The 16,016-nt window shown below is 40.2% G+C and overlaps 1 protein-coding gene across 1 annotated transcript; it reads left to right on the top strand.

Moving 5' to 3' along the window:
• Positions 1-934: 934 nt before the first annotated feature.
• On the top strand, positions 935-9,059 carry LOC306865114 (patched domain-containing protein 1-like; the record flags this gene model as incomplete). The annotated part of the gene is made up of 3 exons (XM_079409490.1): positions 935-1,282; positions 3,773-4,436; positions 7,408-9,059. 3 exons carry the CDS (start codon positions 935-937, stop codon positions 9,057-9,059), a joined length of 2,664 nt encoding a protein of 887 aa, XP_079265616.1.
• Positions 9,060-16,016: the final 6,957 nt, after the last annotated feature.

Below are 16,016 nucleotides of genomic sequence, written 5' to 3'. Positions count from 1 at the left end.
TAATAATTCAGAACCACCTTCCTTTCCCTGTCGAAAAAACAGTTTAAACCAGACAGGTTTTTTATTTTATTTTATTTTATTTATTTTTTTGCCACTTTTCAGCTCGTCGTGCCGGTTTAGGGGTTTTCTGTCTATGAATAGCCTATAATCTGTCACTCCCTTAAAAAGTGACCACAGTCGCCCAGGGTGCGAATTATGGGGTGGGGAAAAGGGGGGTTGGATGTTGACCCCAAAATTAAGGCTTGAACCCAAAATGATGTCGAAACAAATGGTTTGATGGTTCTTAAAAGTATGTATTTTTACATGTGTATATTTCAAACGAAGTTTCAGTTAAAGTTAGATTACAACTTAGTCAGAATTGTAGGCTACTAAAATACACGCTCGTGTAGAGAAATATGAGAAGATAACCATAGCAACGTTTCGCTTCTCGATGTGCGATGGATGGTACATCGATAAATCACAATAGTCTCATTATTTATTATTTCAATTTATAGATTGCATATCACAAACCCTTTCAGCGTCTTGTTTAAAACGTCTTTGAGGTATTTGCAGGGTAGCTAACTGTATAAGCGACGCCAAATACCGTTTTGCGCGGAACCTCAACCGACTGCGCCCCAAAATTACTGACAGAATACTGAAAGAAAAGTCGTCCCCTTTGAAAGTCTCTGAATAATGCGCACACTGATATTGCCACATGCAAACAATCGCCCAACGCTGCAGAGTTAAGAATGCATTTTCATTCTGACTTATCTTTTTTCTTCAAAGTAAAGTAAATGCAGTACTAACAAAATGTCTCTGACCCAGAAGGACCTGATGAGATTCAACGCAACGCTTCATCATTTCAGTGATCCAGCTGCGTGGGTTGAACACTGATGCTCCAGATCTCTGATGCTGATGCTGGTTCGTCGCCCTTGCGCTGTTGCTGCATTCTAGGATGTTACGACAAGTGTTGCACGAAGGGCTCAGGACGTCATTCCACAAACTGGGCCACTTTGTCGCCAATCACCCGGTGTTTTTCGCCTCCGCGCCCGTGCTGATCTCCATCCTGCTGGGCGCGAGCTTCAGCAGATACCGCATCGAGGAAAACGTGGAGTACCTGTTAGCCCCCAAACACAGCCTGGCGAAGATCGAGGGGAACTTGGTGGATAGTTTGTTCCCCGTAAACCGATCCAAACACACCCTCTACTCGGATTTGCAAACACCCGGCAGATATGGCCGGGTCATCGTGACTTCCCGCAGGGGGAGCGTGTTGGACCCTCACCACGTTAACTCAGTCCTAAAGGTGAGCGACCTTTCACTGTTGTTTCTCAGTTTAAAATTTGCAATAATGTTGTCAGAACTCCTTGAAACAATATTTTATTAATTTAGCTACTTGCTCGCAGATCCAACTTTTCCCTGAAGCTTATTAGTCTTTCTCATATGTTACAGGTAAAACATGTAAAGAAAATTCACACGTTCCTGAAATCCGAGATAATTTAATATATTCTCTTATTCGTCTTAACAACTTGCATAAAAAAAAATGTTTTCTTTTTTTTTTTGTGCTTACGTAACATCAATAGCTAATTCATTTTTTACACTCAAGTCCTTCTTTAAATATTTGATCAGTTCAACAGACTCACAGGTTCTGGTTATTTATTTATTTTACAAATTTACGTAATGCTTAGGCTACATTCACAACATTATGTGAATAACTCATTGCACAAATTGTAAAGAACTTGTTTGAGGTTTTTAGATACTTTCATTTGTTTTAAGTTGCTCCTATTATTAGCTAGCAATGCAAACAGGAATAGAAATTCAATACATTTAATACATGTGTGATATGAAAAATAAGTATGGTTATTTTTGTCAAAATGCTAGATTAATCAATATTTATGTAATGTATGTTAATTAAATATTGTATCTGATAGTAGTCCCATAGTAAGTGAGAAAATGGTAGGTAATTCTGTAATCCATAATCATTTATTTTATTTATTTATCTTGTTTATTTTTTATTTATTTTTTGTCCCAGTACTCAGGAATCACTGGGATAATAACTCTGACAACATGTCTGTCCGTTAAAACTAAACAAATCTGTAATTTTAACTTCCCTGTGATACAGGTGCTATGATATTAACAGGCTTTCAAGTAAAGTTCTCTGCCCACGGCTCTCCCCGGATCATATATATATTTTTAATATTAGAAATATTTCATCCAATGTGCCGGTCAGGGTGTTAGCTTGTGGCCTACTTTATCTTCTTGTAACACAGCTTCCCAATCCAGCTCCAAAATTCACTCCCCCAGACACCACCAACATGAAATATGATGCTGGCAACTTCTGATTATACTTTACTTGCAAGAAATCTTAACTTCAGGCAAAAACCAAATGAGCACTTCACCTCTTTTTTTGGAATGCAGATGAAATTGTGGCTTCACATTTCATATTGACATTTTGCTAGCATAGACACTTTATTATTAAATGAAAAGTACTCACTTCATGTGTATTTAGACTCATCCTTTCTAACTGGAAACATTCATTTCTCATAAGCTAACTGAACTAAGCCTGAGCTATGAGCAGCAACCACATCTTAAGAACTTTTTAATATTCACAATGCATTGTATAGTCCAGAAATAGAACAACAGGTCTTGGTATAACCTTGTTCACTGTATCACAGACCACCTTTGGGAATGAGGTTAGCTCTCCTCTGTTGAGCCATGATTTGATAAAGTCGAATGCAGTGTGACAATTGCATAGTCCAAGATCTGATCTGTTTCTGAAAGAAGGAAAAATCACGGTTTATATGGTTTTTTCTATGCCCTTTGTTACCAATGCATAAAGAGCAGACAGCCCATTTGGAGCGTCCGTCTAGGTAAGAGACTGAGCATGCAGATGTCATGCTTTAGTCTCCAACTGAGGGTTAATTATCAAGCTTGAGCAATTAGAGACCTGACTGGTGTGTGTCTGACATTTCTTTGCTGCTCGAGGAGGCCGGAGGAGCATTGGAGGAGGCAGCCTCCCCCAGTGATCTGAGTCTGACACAGTCTAATCAGTCTGACATTAACAACGCAAGAGAGACTGACCTCAGAGGACAATCAATCCTCCTTTCACATGGATTGCCTTGGAAGAAAGTCGAAAAGTTTTGCTTTGATGTTGTGTTTGTGTTTTTAAACAGGAAGTAAAACTGTTGGCACACTCTTCCTGCAGCAATATGCTTTTTTGTTGCCTGGCAACAAGATAGTTGCCACTGAATGCGATGAAATATTGACAATCACATACTTAAAGTTTACTCTTGAGTATTAAATATTTTAATTTGAATTTATTCCTAATGTTGCAAGAACACAATACGCTACCATTCAAAATTTAAGGTCAGTGTATTTCACCTGTTCTTCTTTTATTGAAAAAATTAACACTTTTATTCAACAAGGATTTATTAAATTGATCAAAACAAACAGCAAAGATGCTACAAAATGTTCCACTTAAATGTAATGCTGTTCTTTTGTAACGTTCTATTCATCAAAGATTCCTGAAAAAAGTTTCAGTTTCCACAAAAATAATAAGCAGCACAACTGTTTTCAACATTGATGAAAATGTCTCTTGAGCACAAAATCCACATATAGAGTGATTATTTGACATTCAGCTTTGCCACCACAAGAATAACATTTAAGAGACATTAAAATAAAAAAGTAGTTGTTTGATCATACTTTTGGATGGTAGTGCATGTCTTTTCATTGACTAATTCAAATTTAGTTAATCTGTATTTACCTGTACATTTTTCCCCTCTTTTTCCTCCCCAAGCTACACAACACAATCACTCAGATCCAGGTTCCTATGCTGGGATTCAACTACACCTTTGCCCACCTCTGCCTGTTGGATGACAGCAAGAGCTGCATCGTGGATGACATCCTGCGGGTTCTGGAGGAGATGAGATCAGCACGGGCATTCAACCATTCAATACCCCCTCTGCGTTACCCTATCACCAAACTCAAAGATGGGCGGGAGGCCTACATTGGGCACCAACTGGGTGGAGTCCTGGCAGGCGGAGGGAGAGACGGGGTGCGTTCTGCTCGAGCCCTTCAACTCACATACTACCTGCAAGCGGCCAGCCCACTGAACGAAGTGGTGGCGGCCACCTGGGAGCTGCTGTTCTGCAAGGAGTTGGAGAACTTTGGAAAGGCTCATCCAGAGCTCAGCCTATACCCCTTCACTTCCTCTTCTCTTCAGAGGGACTTCCAAAGGACCAGTCGGGTATCAGAACGGCCGCTGCTCTTTAGCCTGGCTGTGTGCCTCTCACTGGCCATGCTGTGCTGCTCAATGCGAGACTGTGTGCGTACAAAGCCTTGGCTGGGTCTTCTGGCTCTGGTGACCATCAGCCTCGCTACACTCACCTCTGCTGGCATTTTCAACCTCACAGGAGGGAAATACAATTCAACATATCTGGGCATCCCATTTGTCATGTTAGGTGAGATTTTATTACTCCTTTCTGTCCTCCTATAATGCAAAAATGTACAATACTGTTCAAAAGTTTGGTTCATTGAAATTTTTAAGAAAGATATTTTGTGAAATATTAAAATTTTTAAATGTAATTTTTTCTTGAGATGGAAACATGATTCTTCAGAAATTATTCTAATATGTTGATTCAACCTGATCTATGTTCGTACATATTTTACAGGACCTCGCTCATACGAATTTGTAAGATTTTTGCTAAATTACAAGCTACCTAATTCGTATGAATTTGTACGAATGACCTACCCCTAATCCCACCCCTAAACCTGCCCATCACTGCGGTCTAGACAAATTGTACAAAATACATACAAATTGGTTGTGAGATAGCGTTGGTTGATTTGGTGCTCAATAAACATTTCTTTTTATTATCAATGTTGAAAACAGGTGTGCTGTTTGATATTTTTTCCGATTTTTTTCAGGATCCTTTAATGAACAGAATGTTTAAAAGAACAACGTTTATCTAAAACTAAATTTTAAATTGCAAAACAAAACTTGTTACGTCACTTTTGATTTAATTTAATTTAATGCACCCTTGCTGAATAACCGAATCCAAACTTTTGAATGGTATATGCAGCATCCCAGTGATTTGTGCTGTTTACTCTCTAATCACTAGCCGCCATTGCATATTCGTTCTGTTCTTTTGATCTTCCATTTACATACTGTGAATGCTTGTACTTTAAAGGACTGTCAGGTTAAACGAGTACACCTTTTTGACTGTCCGGGAAGCTCCGCACTGCACTTTTCTCAAGGTGTATCATTAAAAATGAAACGCTCCACATCAAAGGAATTCCTTATAGAGCTCAACAGACAGCCTTTAGAGGAATTCCACCCCCTTCTGTTGTCTTCTGTCCATGAGCCATTCTGGGTGAATCAACTGTGTGCTTGTGGAACAGATTCACACAAGCAGATTTCTTGCGACTAATTACCAACACGCATACATGCATCCTGACAGATCACATCCATCTCGCTCGTTGGCCATCTCTTACACACAGCAATTAGTGCCACGTGTGGGAGGAGGCTTCTGTAGAGAAAATAACAGGCTGGGGCGAAAGACAGAGAAATGAGATGAAAAAAATGGAAAAGAAAAACGAGGGCTTGGGGAAAAAAGACCAGAAGGCTGAGAGACGATGCGTTTATATTGACCCCCGTGCCATCCACTCCACAAAATTACTATTGCATTTCTATCTCAAGAAGAATCTGTGTCCTTGTTACAATGCTTGTACAGTTCAATCCCAACCTTGACAATTGTGCCACTCAACGTCAGCAACCTCAGAATTCTCCCCACTGGTTTCCAATTGCAGCCCGAGTGACAGCATCTCCTACAGAGCTCTCCTACAGAGCCCTTTCTTAGCGTAAAAACAGAACTTGCCAGAGCCACCCAGTGTCACGGCATATCAGTGTCATTCCAGGTTTTTCATACTGGGTTGAATCGGGTTCAGAGAAAAACAGGGATACAAGTACAACACAACGGATGTCTGACAAAACAATAGGCCTTATCTCTGTAGGCCACCAGTCTTTTATTTAAAACAAATTCCATTACAAGGACATTAGCTGTCAACTGGGATCATCTGACAGTCCTCTGAGGATAATGGAAAGATGGAAGGGAGAGATTTTATAGGCCATAATTGCTAAGATTAATGTCATGTGGAAATAATATAGTTGGTTCAATTAGCAAAGAGGAAAGCGTCTATGGTAGAGGCAGAGAGCGAAGGCAAAAGTGTGAGAAAACAGCATGAGAATAAAATTACAGCCTCTCTCTCTCACTTTGGTTGTCTTACTCGCAGAGCTTGATTGTTTGGTTTAGCAACAATCTACTCTTACTGCCCATTAGTTTAATTTGAGACCTTTAGCTCTGCCGAAAATCTGAACACTTGAGTCCAATCGTGGAGGCCACGACCTCAGGCCAATGCTGTCTGGTGACTCTGCTAGCTATTGTGCTGGGTACACATCCCAGGTCTGTGTGAGAGGCAGTACTGGCGATATCGGACCGAGGGAACCTCCGTCATGAATGATGAGTCACTGATGCCGTGGCAACCCTGTAGGTGAGAGCCATCTGCTCACTCTGCCTGCATGAGCCAGTGATGTCTTAAGCTAGAGAGGAAACTGAAAAAAAGACCAATAGAATGTGAAAGCACATGTAAATATATGTTATGGTGTAAGAGTATCAGCTATGTCATGATGACTTGGACCCTGGGTTCCCTTATGGCAACTTCTAAAAGTAGGCTGACCCAGTTTGCCTAATGTCTTGGGCTTCTGTGCATCTATAAAGTCCCAAGGCTACAGGGGCTGTCAGCCTTCCTCACAGCCGTAAGGCTTTCTCCTTTCATCAGATCAATTTTACATGACATGTGGCTATCGTGTGTGAGTGTGACTGAGATTTATTTAGCAACAAATTCATCAGCGGTGAAGATGGAGGAAAAGAGAGTGAGCTATAATTAGATCATGCTCTGTAAATAGAGGTGGTGGTGGCCAAGAGGCTTCTTTGGCTTTGCTTTCAAAACTGAATCCTTGCTTTATTTTGATTGATTTTTCCAGTAAATTGCACTGGTGAGGAGCTATAAATTAGGAGTGGTGTTTTCTATAGGCTACAGTATGTATAGACTGAATTGAATTGGATTAGAATTAGATTTCATTGATGGATGTATAAATGTTACAATGCATGATAAACACCTTTTGACTTGTCCCAAAAAACCAGTGCCAGAACCAGAGAAAGAGAGCATCTGTTTTTCCCTCACATCCATTGTTGCGATGCAGCTGCAGAGTGACTGTCTTGTCACCGTTTTGTTCAATTATTTACGTCTCTTCTTTTCCCAGCAGCCATTTATGTCACTTGAAAGAGCTGCCTGCCAAAATCATTCCAAGCTATGCTTAGACCATTCCACGTTTATAAATCACTGAAAGACATTTTCTCTCTTCATCTCTTCCAGGTCATGGCTTGTTTGGCACATTTGAGATGCTGTCGTCTTGGCGTCGGACCCGCGAGGACCAACATGTGAAGGAGAGGGTTGCTGCGGTGTTCTCTGACTGTATGCTGCCCTTCACAGCTAGCACGGCCTTGCACGTGGTCACCTTCGGCATCGGGGCCAGTCCATTCACAAACATTGAGGCCGTGCGTCTCTTTTGTCAAAACGCCTGTATCTCAGTCCTCTTCAACTACCTCTACATCCTCACCTTCTACGGCTCCAACCTGGTGTTTGCCGGCTACCTGGAAAACAACTACCGTCACAGTCTATTCTGCAGGCGTGTACCAAAGCCTGAGTTGCTGCAGCAGAAGCCGGCGTGGTACCGTTTTCTCATGTACACTCATTACAACGAGGAGGCAACAGAAGCAGGACCACTGCGTGCTTACGAGAGTCACCTGCTGGTCGCCTTTATGAAGCGGTACTACTGTGACTGGATCACCAACACCTACGTCAAACCATTTGTGGTTCTGTTCTACTTGGTTTATGTTTCCTTTGCCCTCATGGGCTACCTTCAGGTCAGTGAAGGGTCAGATCTTAGTAATGTGGTTGCCACTGAAACAAGCACTATAGCATACACCCGTGCACAGCAGCGGTATTTCAGCAGCTACAGCCCCGTGATTGGCTTCTACATCTACGAGTCCATTGAGTACTGGAACACGAGTGTGCAAGAGGACCTACTGGAATACACCAAAGGTTTTGAACGCATCTCCTGGTTTGAGAGTTACCTCAACTACCTTCACGGACTGAACATCACCACTAGCCTGCCACGCAGCAACTTCACAGAGCGCTTGCGGTCTGGCTTTTTGCGCCAACCCCAATATGTGCATTTCTCGGATGATATCATCTTTGCCAAACGTGCGGATGGGGAATTTGATGTGGTAGCCTCACGTATGTTTCTAGTGGCCAAGACGACAGAAAACAAACGAGAGGAGATGTCTATCCTGCTGGACACACTAAGGAAGTTATCGCTGACCTCCAGGGTGAAGTTCATCATCTTCAATCCATCCTTTGTGTATATGGACCGTTATGCTTCATCTGTTGGAGCACCCCTGAAAAACTCTTGCATCGCTGCTCTCTTTCTGCTGTTCTTTTCCACCTTCTTGGCAGCTGACCCACTGGTGAATGCCTGGTTGACTGTGACAGTAGCCTCTGTTGAGTTTGGTCTGGTGGGTTTCATGACCCTGTGGCAGGTAGAGTTAGACTGCGTCTCAGTGCTGTGTCTGATCTACGGCGTGAACTATGCTGTGGACTCCAGTGCTCCGCTGGTGTCTGCATTCGCTCTAGGCCAGGAATCCACCCGTACGCGCTGGGTGAAACTGGCTCTGGAGCGACATGGAGTTCCTGCCCTTCAGAGCTACTTGTGTTATGGGGCTGCTCTGCTCCCTCTCGCGGCTGTGCCCTCAAATCTTACCCGCACACTCTTCAGGTGCCTCTTTCTCACCGCCATAATCACCGCCTTCCACTGTTTGGCCATTCTCCCCGTCCTGCTTACTTTCTTGCCTCCCTCCAAGAAAAAACGGAGGGAGAGAAAGAATTCTGCGGAAAACCAGGAGGAAATTGAGTGTGTGGAGATGGTGGACAGCACACGTGTGGTTGATCAGATTACCACTGTCTGACCACATGCCTAAAAGAGAGGTAGTCTGGAGGATGTATAAGAGAGAAAAAACAAAACACCCCCAGGGGGTGGCATAAGGAGACCTGAGATATGAGAATTAGCCTTTGTGCAGCTGGGCTTCCAGTTCCCATACTTAAAAGCCTCTAGATGGCTTTTAAGTACTTTATGGGTGTTCTTTAGTATAAGGCCACATTTTTAACAAGGCTTTTGTCTGATGGTAAAAGGAGATGAGTTTGAGGTTGAGCCATTAACAATGAGTGTATCGTTGTCAAGGTAAAAGCCTTATGCAGGTTTTGCTGCAGCTTAATGAGAGCAAGGAAGGCCACACTGCTGCACAGTTGCAGATAATCACAGAGGGGGGCTCCTCTGGTCTGCAGTATTACAGCAGCAGTAGAGCGGAAACAGTAACAAGCAATTGCTTTAACAAGGTGTAGATAGAGACTTACAATGTTTCTGATTCCCCAAGAACCATACTAAGACTTTCATGGGGCACTAAGCTAAAGACCAAGCAGCCATATTCATACCTGCTGATAGCCATGATTTTAATGCGCCCAATGTTGTCTTCTCAAAGGTTAGATTTTTTTTGGTCAGGACCATATAGTTGTCTTTTGGTCTATGGTGGTATTAAAAATATATAGTATTTGAAAAGTATTTTCACTGACCATGGTGAAAGTCACCTCCCCCACCATGACCAATGTCTCTCTTCCATAAAGGAATGTATAAGACAGAAAAAAATGGGTGGGTGAAAGAAAAGGACGGAAGGGGGTGGGGATGCGTCTGAGGGATACACAGAAGCAAGACTCTGCTGACAGGTTGGTATGCTGCGCAGTGCTTCCATGGTAACTCTGGTCACAGTTTAGTTACATAGTGTATGTATAATTTCCTACCCTCTAAAATCAATAAGGGCATTGGTTACCAATTAAGTCGTACTGCAGTGGGGAGTTTAATCTATGAAGGATTTATCCCTGCTGGTTTTTGCTTATTTTGTTTGCCTCTAAAAATCCTGAAAATCACCTTGTCACAGACAATGCTCTTCATCAATATGCATGAGCCAGAGTTCCTTCGTTTTCACTCTCCTTTGCCCTCTGTGTATGAGAGGTTAGAAAAAATATATATACAGAGACCTGGAGCAGAAAGAGAGTATAGGAAAGGAGCGTCTGGCAAATCAAATCCTCTTACTTTTCAAATTCTCCTCAGACCCAAAAGAAATTGATATCAAATCCATCATGAGGTAAAATAGCATCCCCTTTAGCTCCAACTCTTGCTGTTTTTGTGCAGGGATTAGTGCTTTAAGGCAGCTGGGGCGGGGGTTGGGGCATAGGGTTTTATCAAGTCCCCTTTCTCAAGCACACATGTGGATTGTGACATTGATATTTATGATGACTGTGGCATAATAGAAAGGTTATGTTGCAGGTGGTGAAATATTGCTGAATGCATAGCTACAGATAATCATATCAAGGACAAGAAAGGGAAAAAGACAGTTAGACATGCACATAATTGGACACATTTGCACGCACACTTAATGTGGCAGCTGAAAAATAGGCTTTTTTTGGATCATTCCCCCACTACTTGACTGATGGTCCTCACCTACTCCAATCTCCTCCTAAGTAGCACTCCTGAATCACTGCACAGCCCAAAAGCATTGGGATGATATATACACATCAAGATATACACCTATAAAGCTAATTAAACCAGCCCATATATACAGTATTTACAGTTGCTAGAGCCTCTCACAGCTGATCTTACTCATCTCAATGAAGTAGCCAGTCAATACTCTTTCCGACTAATCTGAGGATAGTGCTCTGAAAGATTCTCTCAACAATTTAATTAAAGTGTTCTAACATCTCTGAGTGATCTCAGACCAGCAACCCAACTGCAGCTTTTACTGATCTCAGCTGTTGCTGATCTCAGTGAAGCACTCAGACAGCTCTGTCTGATCTCAGAACAGTGCTGTAAATAGAGCTTTCACTGATCACTGAATAGCACTGAAATACATTAGAAACATCCTTTTTGTTCGGCACCTTTTTGTTTTGAAAGGCCCTATACTGAATAAAAAATGTATTAATTAATCTGTACTTTTGTTTATCTAACATCTCTATCTCTAACCTATAAACCTAACTCTAACAACAAACTCAAAATACATTTCCATGACAAATAAAACAGCATAAGATATTAAGGCTTTTTTTCCAAGGACAAACCTTGAATTAAATTAAAATTTCTTACCCTTTTGACAAATAGTAGTTTTCTTGTATCAAGCGTAAAAAAAATTAAAAAATTTAGAGTAAGAACAATGACCTTGTTTTCAGAGAACATATCTTATAAATGCCTTAATAAGTAATGCAATTTTGCTTACGTACATTTATCTTTTTTGGACATGGAAACGAGATGAAAAAAGATAAATGAAACAAATTAGGACAAAAATACTCATTAAGAAAATGATTTTGTGCAGTGTAAAAGTATCAATCATGTCTAATCCATTTTCTTTCTTTCTATCTATCTATCTATCTATCTATCTATCTATCTATCTATCTATCTATCTATCTATCTATCTATCTATCTAGTTGGACAGCTTTCATTTTGTAGGAATCAGCGTGGTTTTATGTGAGTAAAATGGTCCAGTTGTGTCTATGTACTTGACTGTACTTGAAAGCGTGTAACCTTTAAGAGAAATATCATGGACCTAGAACGATCTTCATTTTATAAATGAAGCTTAAAAGTTCATGTTCTTTACAATCTCTTATTTGTCCTCCCTGTCTGTCAAAACTGCTGGATTTGAACATTCAATGCAAAGCCCTTCACATATCTCTGCTTTCATAGAGATTCACTCAGGCTTACATCCTTTCATTTCGTTTGTACACCTCCACTATTTTATTCCGTCCAAATATGATTGCTGTGAAGCAGTATTGGCACAAGGCCCTTTGAAGATGTCAAAACCAGTTGGAAGAATGAGGGTGGAAAAGTATATATTATACACCCACACTGGTTTGCACACATGCACGTACACACACACACACACACAAATTTAGCCTAGAGTTCATGCATTCTACCTAACTGATATGCCTCTGGAGATGATTGTTGTTTTTTATCTGTTTCTATGAATTTCAGAAGAATAAAAATAAAAGAGGGTGAAACAAAAAGACAGCAATGTTGCATCATTTGTTTGTGTTATTAGAAATCCTTATAAAATTAAGTATTAACAGTAAATAGGATCAATTATTCTGCTCTGTTTTCAGTTTTGCAGCATGCTGCCATCTAGTGGGCAGTGCCATTACATGACAATGTTGTAGACATTGTTAATTGGTGGAAAGGTGCATGAAATTAAGCATGAAGTACAATGCTATATATGAGGGTTAATAGTGTTACAGTATAACCAGAGGAACCAACACACAAGGAGAGTGAGTATGGAAACATAATTCGGAACGACTCCCACAGTGTGAGATTACCAACAGCCTCTACACATTGAGAGCGCTCAGATTCTCAGAGGATTTCTTTAGCTGTGAAATTGCTAGGCTGTCATTGGCTTTAGTAAAGGGTTCATTACTACAGCAACAAGAGCCATAAGAACAGTGGTAAGACAGCGTGAGTGTGTGCACCAAAAGGCAGCAGAATAGGGGAGCTTTCCCTTCTTTGAAACAAACATTACACAAAGAGTATTGAATTTCACATGACACATTTCCTCTTGTCTAATACCACTGGCAGTCACGCAGATGCTGTGGCATACCCAAACTCAGTCCTGGTCGGCTGTAGGTGGGATCTAATCAGTACCACAGAGACTGATCATGAGCAGAGATTAGAGAAGAAGACACCAAGGGTGTGCCTCCTCACTAAAGTAACTTAACATTGTTTTGTCCAGGTCAGTTTTTCTCTTTCACTATACAATTCAGATTAGTTGCAACCACTGCTTACAGAATCCATCAGATAAGAGAAACAGCCACCATATATAATAGGCTCGTTATTTGTATAAAAAAAGAAATGGTTTGTGCAAATGAACTCAACCACAGAGTGGTTCAGAGGTGCAAAAAAATAGAAGTGCATCAGTACCCTTTTTGATTCAGCATTTGTACAGGTGTGATCCGTAACCATAGAAACTCAGTCTACTGAAAAGCTATTTCCATCAGGAGGAAGTCATAAAAGAAGACGACATTTTTCAATACTCACACTTTTGTTGATGATACATCTCACTTCCTACTTACAGTGGGGTCCAAATTTAAACCTGAGAAGAAAAAAAAAAATGTGTTTTATATTTAAATTATGTTTTATATTTTTCAAAAAATATATATATATACTATGAATTGTAAAGTTATTATAACTACAACTGTTAATTTTTTTTCAGTAATTGAATTGAATGTGAAATAAATAAGTTTACTAAAAATACTAAAATCAGAACAATCAAAATGAAAAACTTAAAAATGAAAACTAAAAATATAAAAATAAAACCAACTCAAAATATCAATAAACGCTAACAGTATATAAATCATACAAAAGCTAATGCTTTGCTACCACAAGATATTCACTAGAAATTATATATATATATAATTTAATAAAAAAAACATACATATTATTAAAGTTAATTCAAATGAAATTAGATACATTTTCACTAGTGGTCTCAGACTTTGGATTCTTACAATACAAGTCAATCTTATTGTAGTGATTATTTTAAAATATTTGGTGTTAGTTAACTGTGTAAACAAAATACTCCAAAAAAAAAATATTTTAATACTCCATTTTAAAAAAATATTGAAAGTTTAAACTTATTCACAACATAGAGTGCTAAGCTTATTTCACAACTTGACAAAAAGAAAGAGGAAAAAGAGATAAAGGGGCCCCAGGGATCCACACCCTGCGTAATAAAAAAGATGATCTGCTGTAAGTGTGAGGGCTGTTTTCACAGGTGTCTTTGTTTGTGTGTGTGTGTGTGTGTGTGTGTGCACCTGGTATTCATCACGTCCTGGGGACCAAATGTCCCCACAAGGATAGTAATACCAGTAAATCTTAATCTTGTGGGGACATTTTTTGGTCCCCATGAGGAAACAAGCTTATAAATCATACAGCATAAAGTTTTTTGAAAATCTAAAAATGCAGCATGTTTCCTGTGAGGGCTAAGTTTAGGTGTAGGGTTGGTGTAGGGCAATAGCACATACAGATTGTACAGTATAAAAACCATTACGCCTATGGGATGTCCCCATAAAACATGGAAACCCAACATGTGTGTGTGTGTGTGTGTGTGTGTGTGTGTGAGAGAGAGAGAGAGGGAGAGAGAGAGGGAGCTACTACTGAATGAGCTGGTCAGTGGAGAAGGCTAAACATTTATTAATAGTTGCTAGAAGCTCTTCTAACATATATGTCAGCTTCCTTTTTGAATATGTCATCAAGGCAAACTTGACAATTATACTCACAGTGGCTTTCTCTAGTTTTGAACACAGTGATCAGGGAACTGCTCATACAAGTAATTCGCATGGACTATAAACAAATATGTGAATATATTTGCAAAGTTTATGGTGCATATAAAATAAACTGAACCTTCAGAATCTGTGAATGGCTTGGATCCATTCGACTGGTGAAAATTATTGCACGTTATACCTATTGTGTCTCATAACCTAATTTCATAACACCAAATTTTGTTATTATCTTCAAATAAAGCTGCTATATGGCTTCAGATGACTATAAACGTCACACAGACAACTTCTATGATTTTTTGCCATATTTAGAGCTGTACAGCTCCTAGTCAACATTCGCTTTCATTGTATGTAAAAGAGCAGCGGGAATTATTCTGCATAACATCTCCTTTTCTGAATTTCTCCAAAAGAATATCATACAGCATTAAGATGAGAAAACAATGACACATTTTCTACTTTTGGATAAACTATCACTTTCTCCTGCTTAAAAAAAGCACCCGTCTGTCTTTACATCTGATGCATTTCACATAGTCAGGTGAAAGGCATGCAAAGGCACCTGCTAAGTCATGGAATATATGAGCTGTCTGTGTGACGTTAGCACTGCTCTCAATAAGCAATCCTGAAAACAGCCAGGGTGTCTGACCCCTGAGAAAGAGCAAAAAGAACCCTGAAGCGCTGACACAAAGCATGCACAGATGGGCATGCTTTACCTCCACTGACAGACTGCTGAGGGTCCAGGAAATGTCTGAGTCCACATCCTGGTCCCCGCTGTGCCTGAAAGAACCAGTTGCCACCAGATCACTTTTCATTAAGTAACCATGGTTAAAGACAGTAAGAGTGCTTTTCAAGTACTTATCACTTTATCTCATTATTTCAATCATACCCTATAATTAATACTGTCAGGGGATTCAGAAAACAACCCCTTCAGGATAATATTTTAAGCCTTAATAATAGAAACCACAAACACTTCAGCAACAATATCAGTCATCAGACTCCAGATGAGATTAATAATATTATGACAAAGAAATACGTCAGTATTGCTGACTGAAAAGTCACCAAGTGTAGAATAGAGCAAGGCGTGTCATCCTCTTACACGAAGTTCTCACAATAATGGGAGTGTCGCAACATTTTTTTCAACCCCAAGAACTGTCTTTTTAACTTTAGCCTGTTTTGAAACTGCGTTGCTTCCTTATTTTTCGTTACCTGTTAATTCGTGACAGTTGAAAACTGAAGCACACGTCGACAAGCACCCTGGATTTATTTCACGTGGGGCAGTTTGGATGGAGTTAAGAGCGGTGAAAGAGCCGCGAATTTAGGATGTCTTCAGGCGCATCACGCGCGACGACACCAGGTGAGCGGAAGACTTCATGAACAAATGCAGACAGCTGTATTACACAAGCCACACAAGAACAACGAGTGTATTTGTAGATATTTGTAAAACACAGAAATGCTACTTAAAAAGTTTAAGCACAAAAATAAGTCGTGAAGTCAGTTGGAAAGTAGAGAGCAATCACGTCGTGATAGATTGATTGACAGGTTCAGCGATGTCACGAGTTCCATCT

Source organism: Barbus barbus (assembly GCF_936440315.1).
Source record: "Barbus barbus genome assembly, chromosome: 46".
Classification (NCBI taxonomy): Eukaryota; Metazoa; Chordata; class Actinopteri; order Cypriniformes; family Cyprinidae; genus Barbus; species Barbus barbus.
Note: the sequence above shows the minus strand (reverse complement) of the source record. Positions and strands in the feature narration are given on the sequence as shown.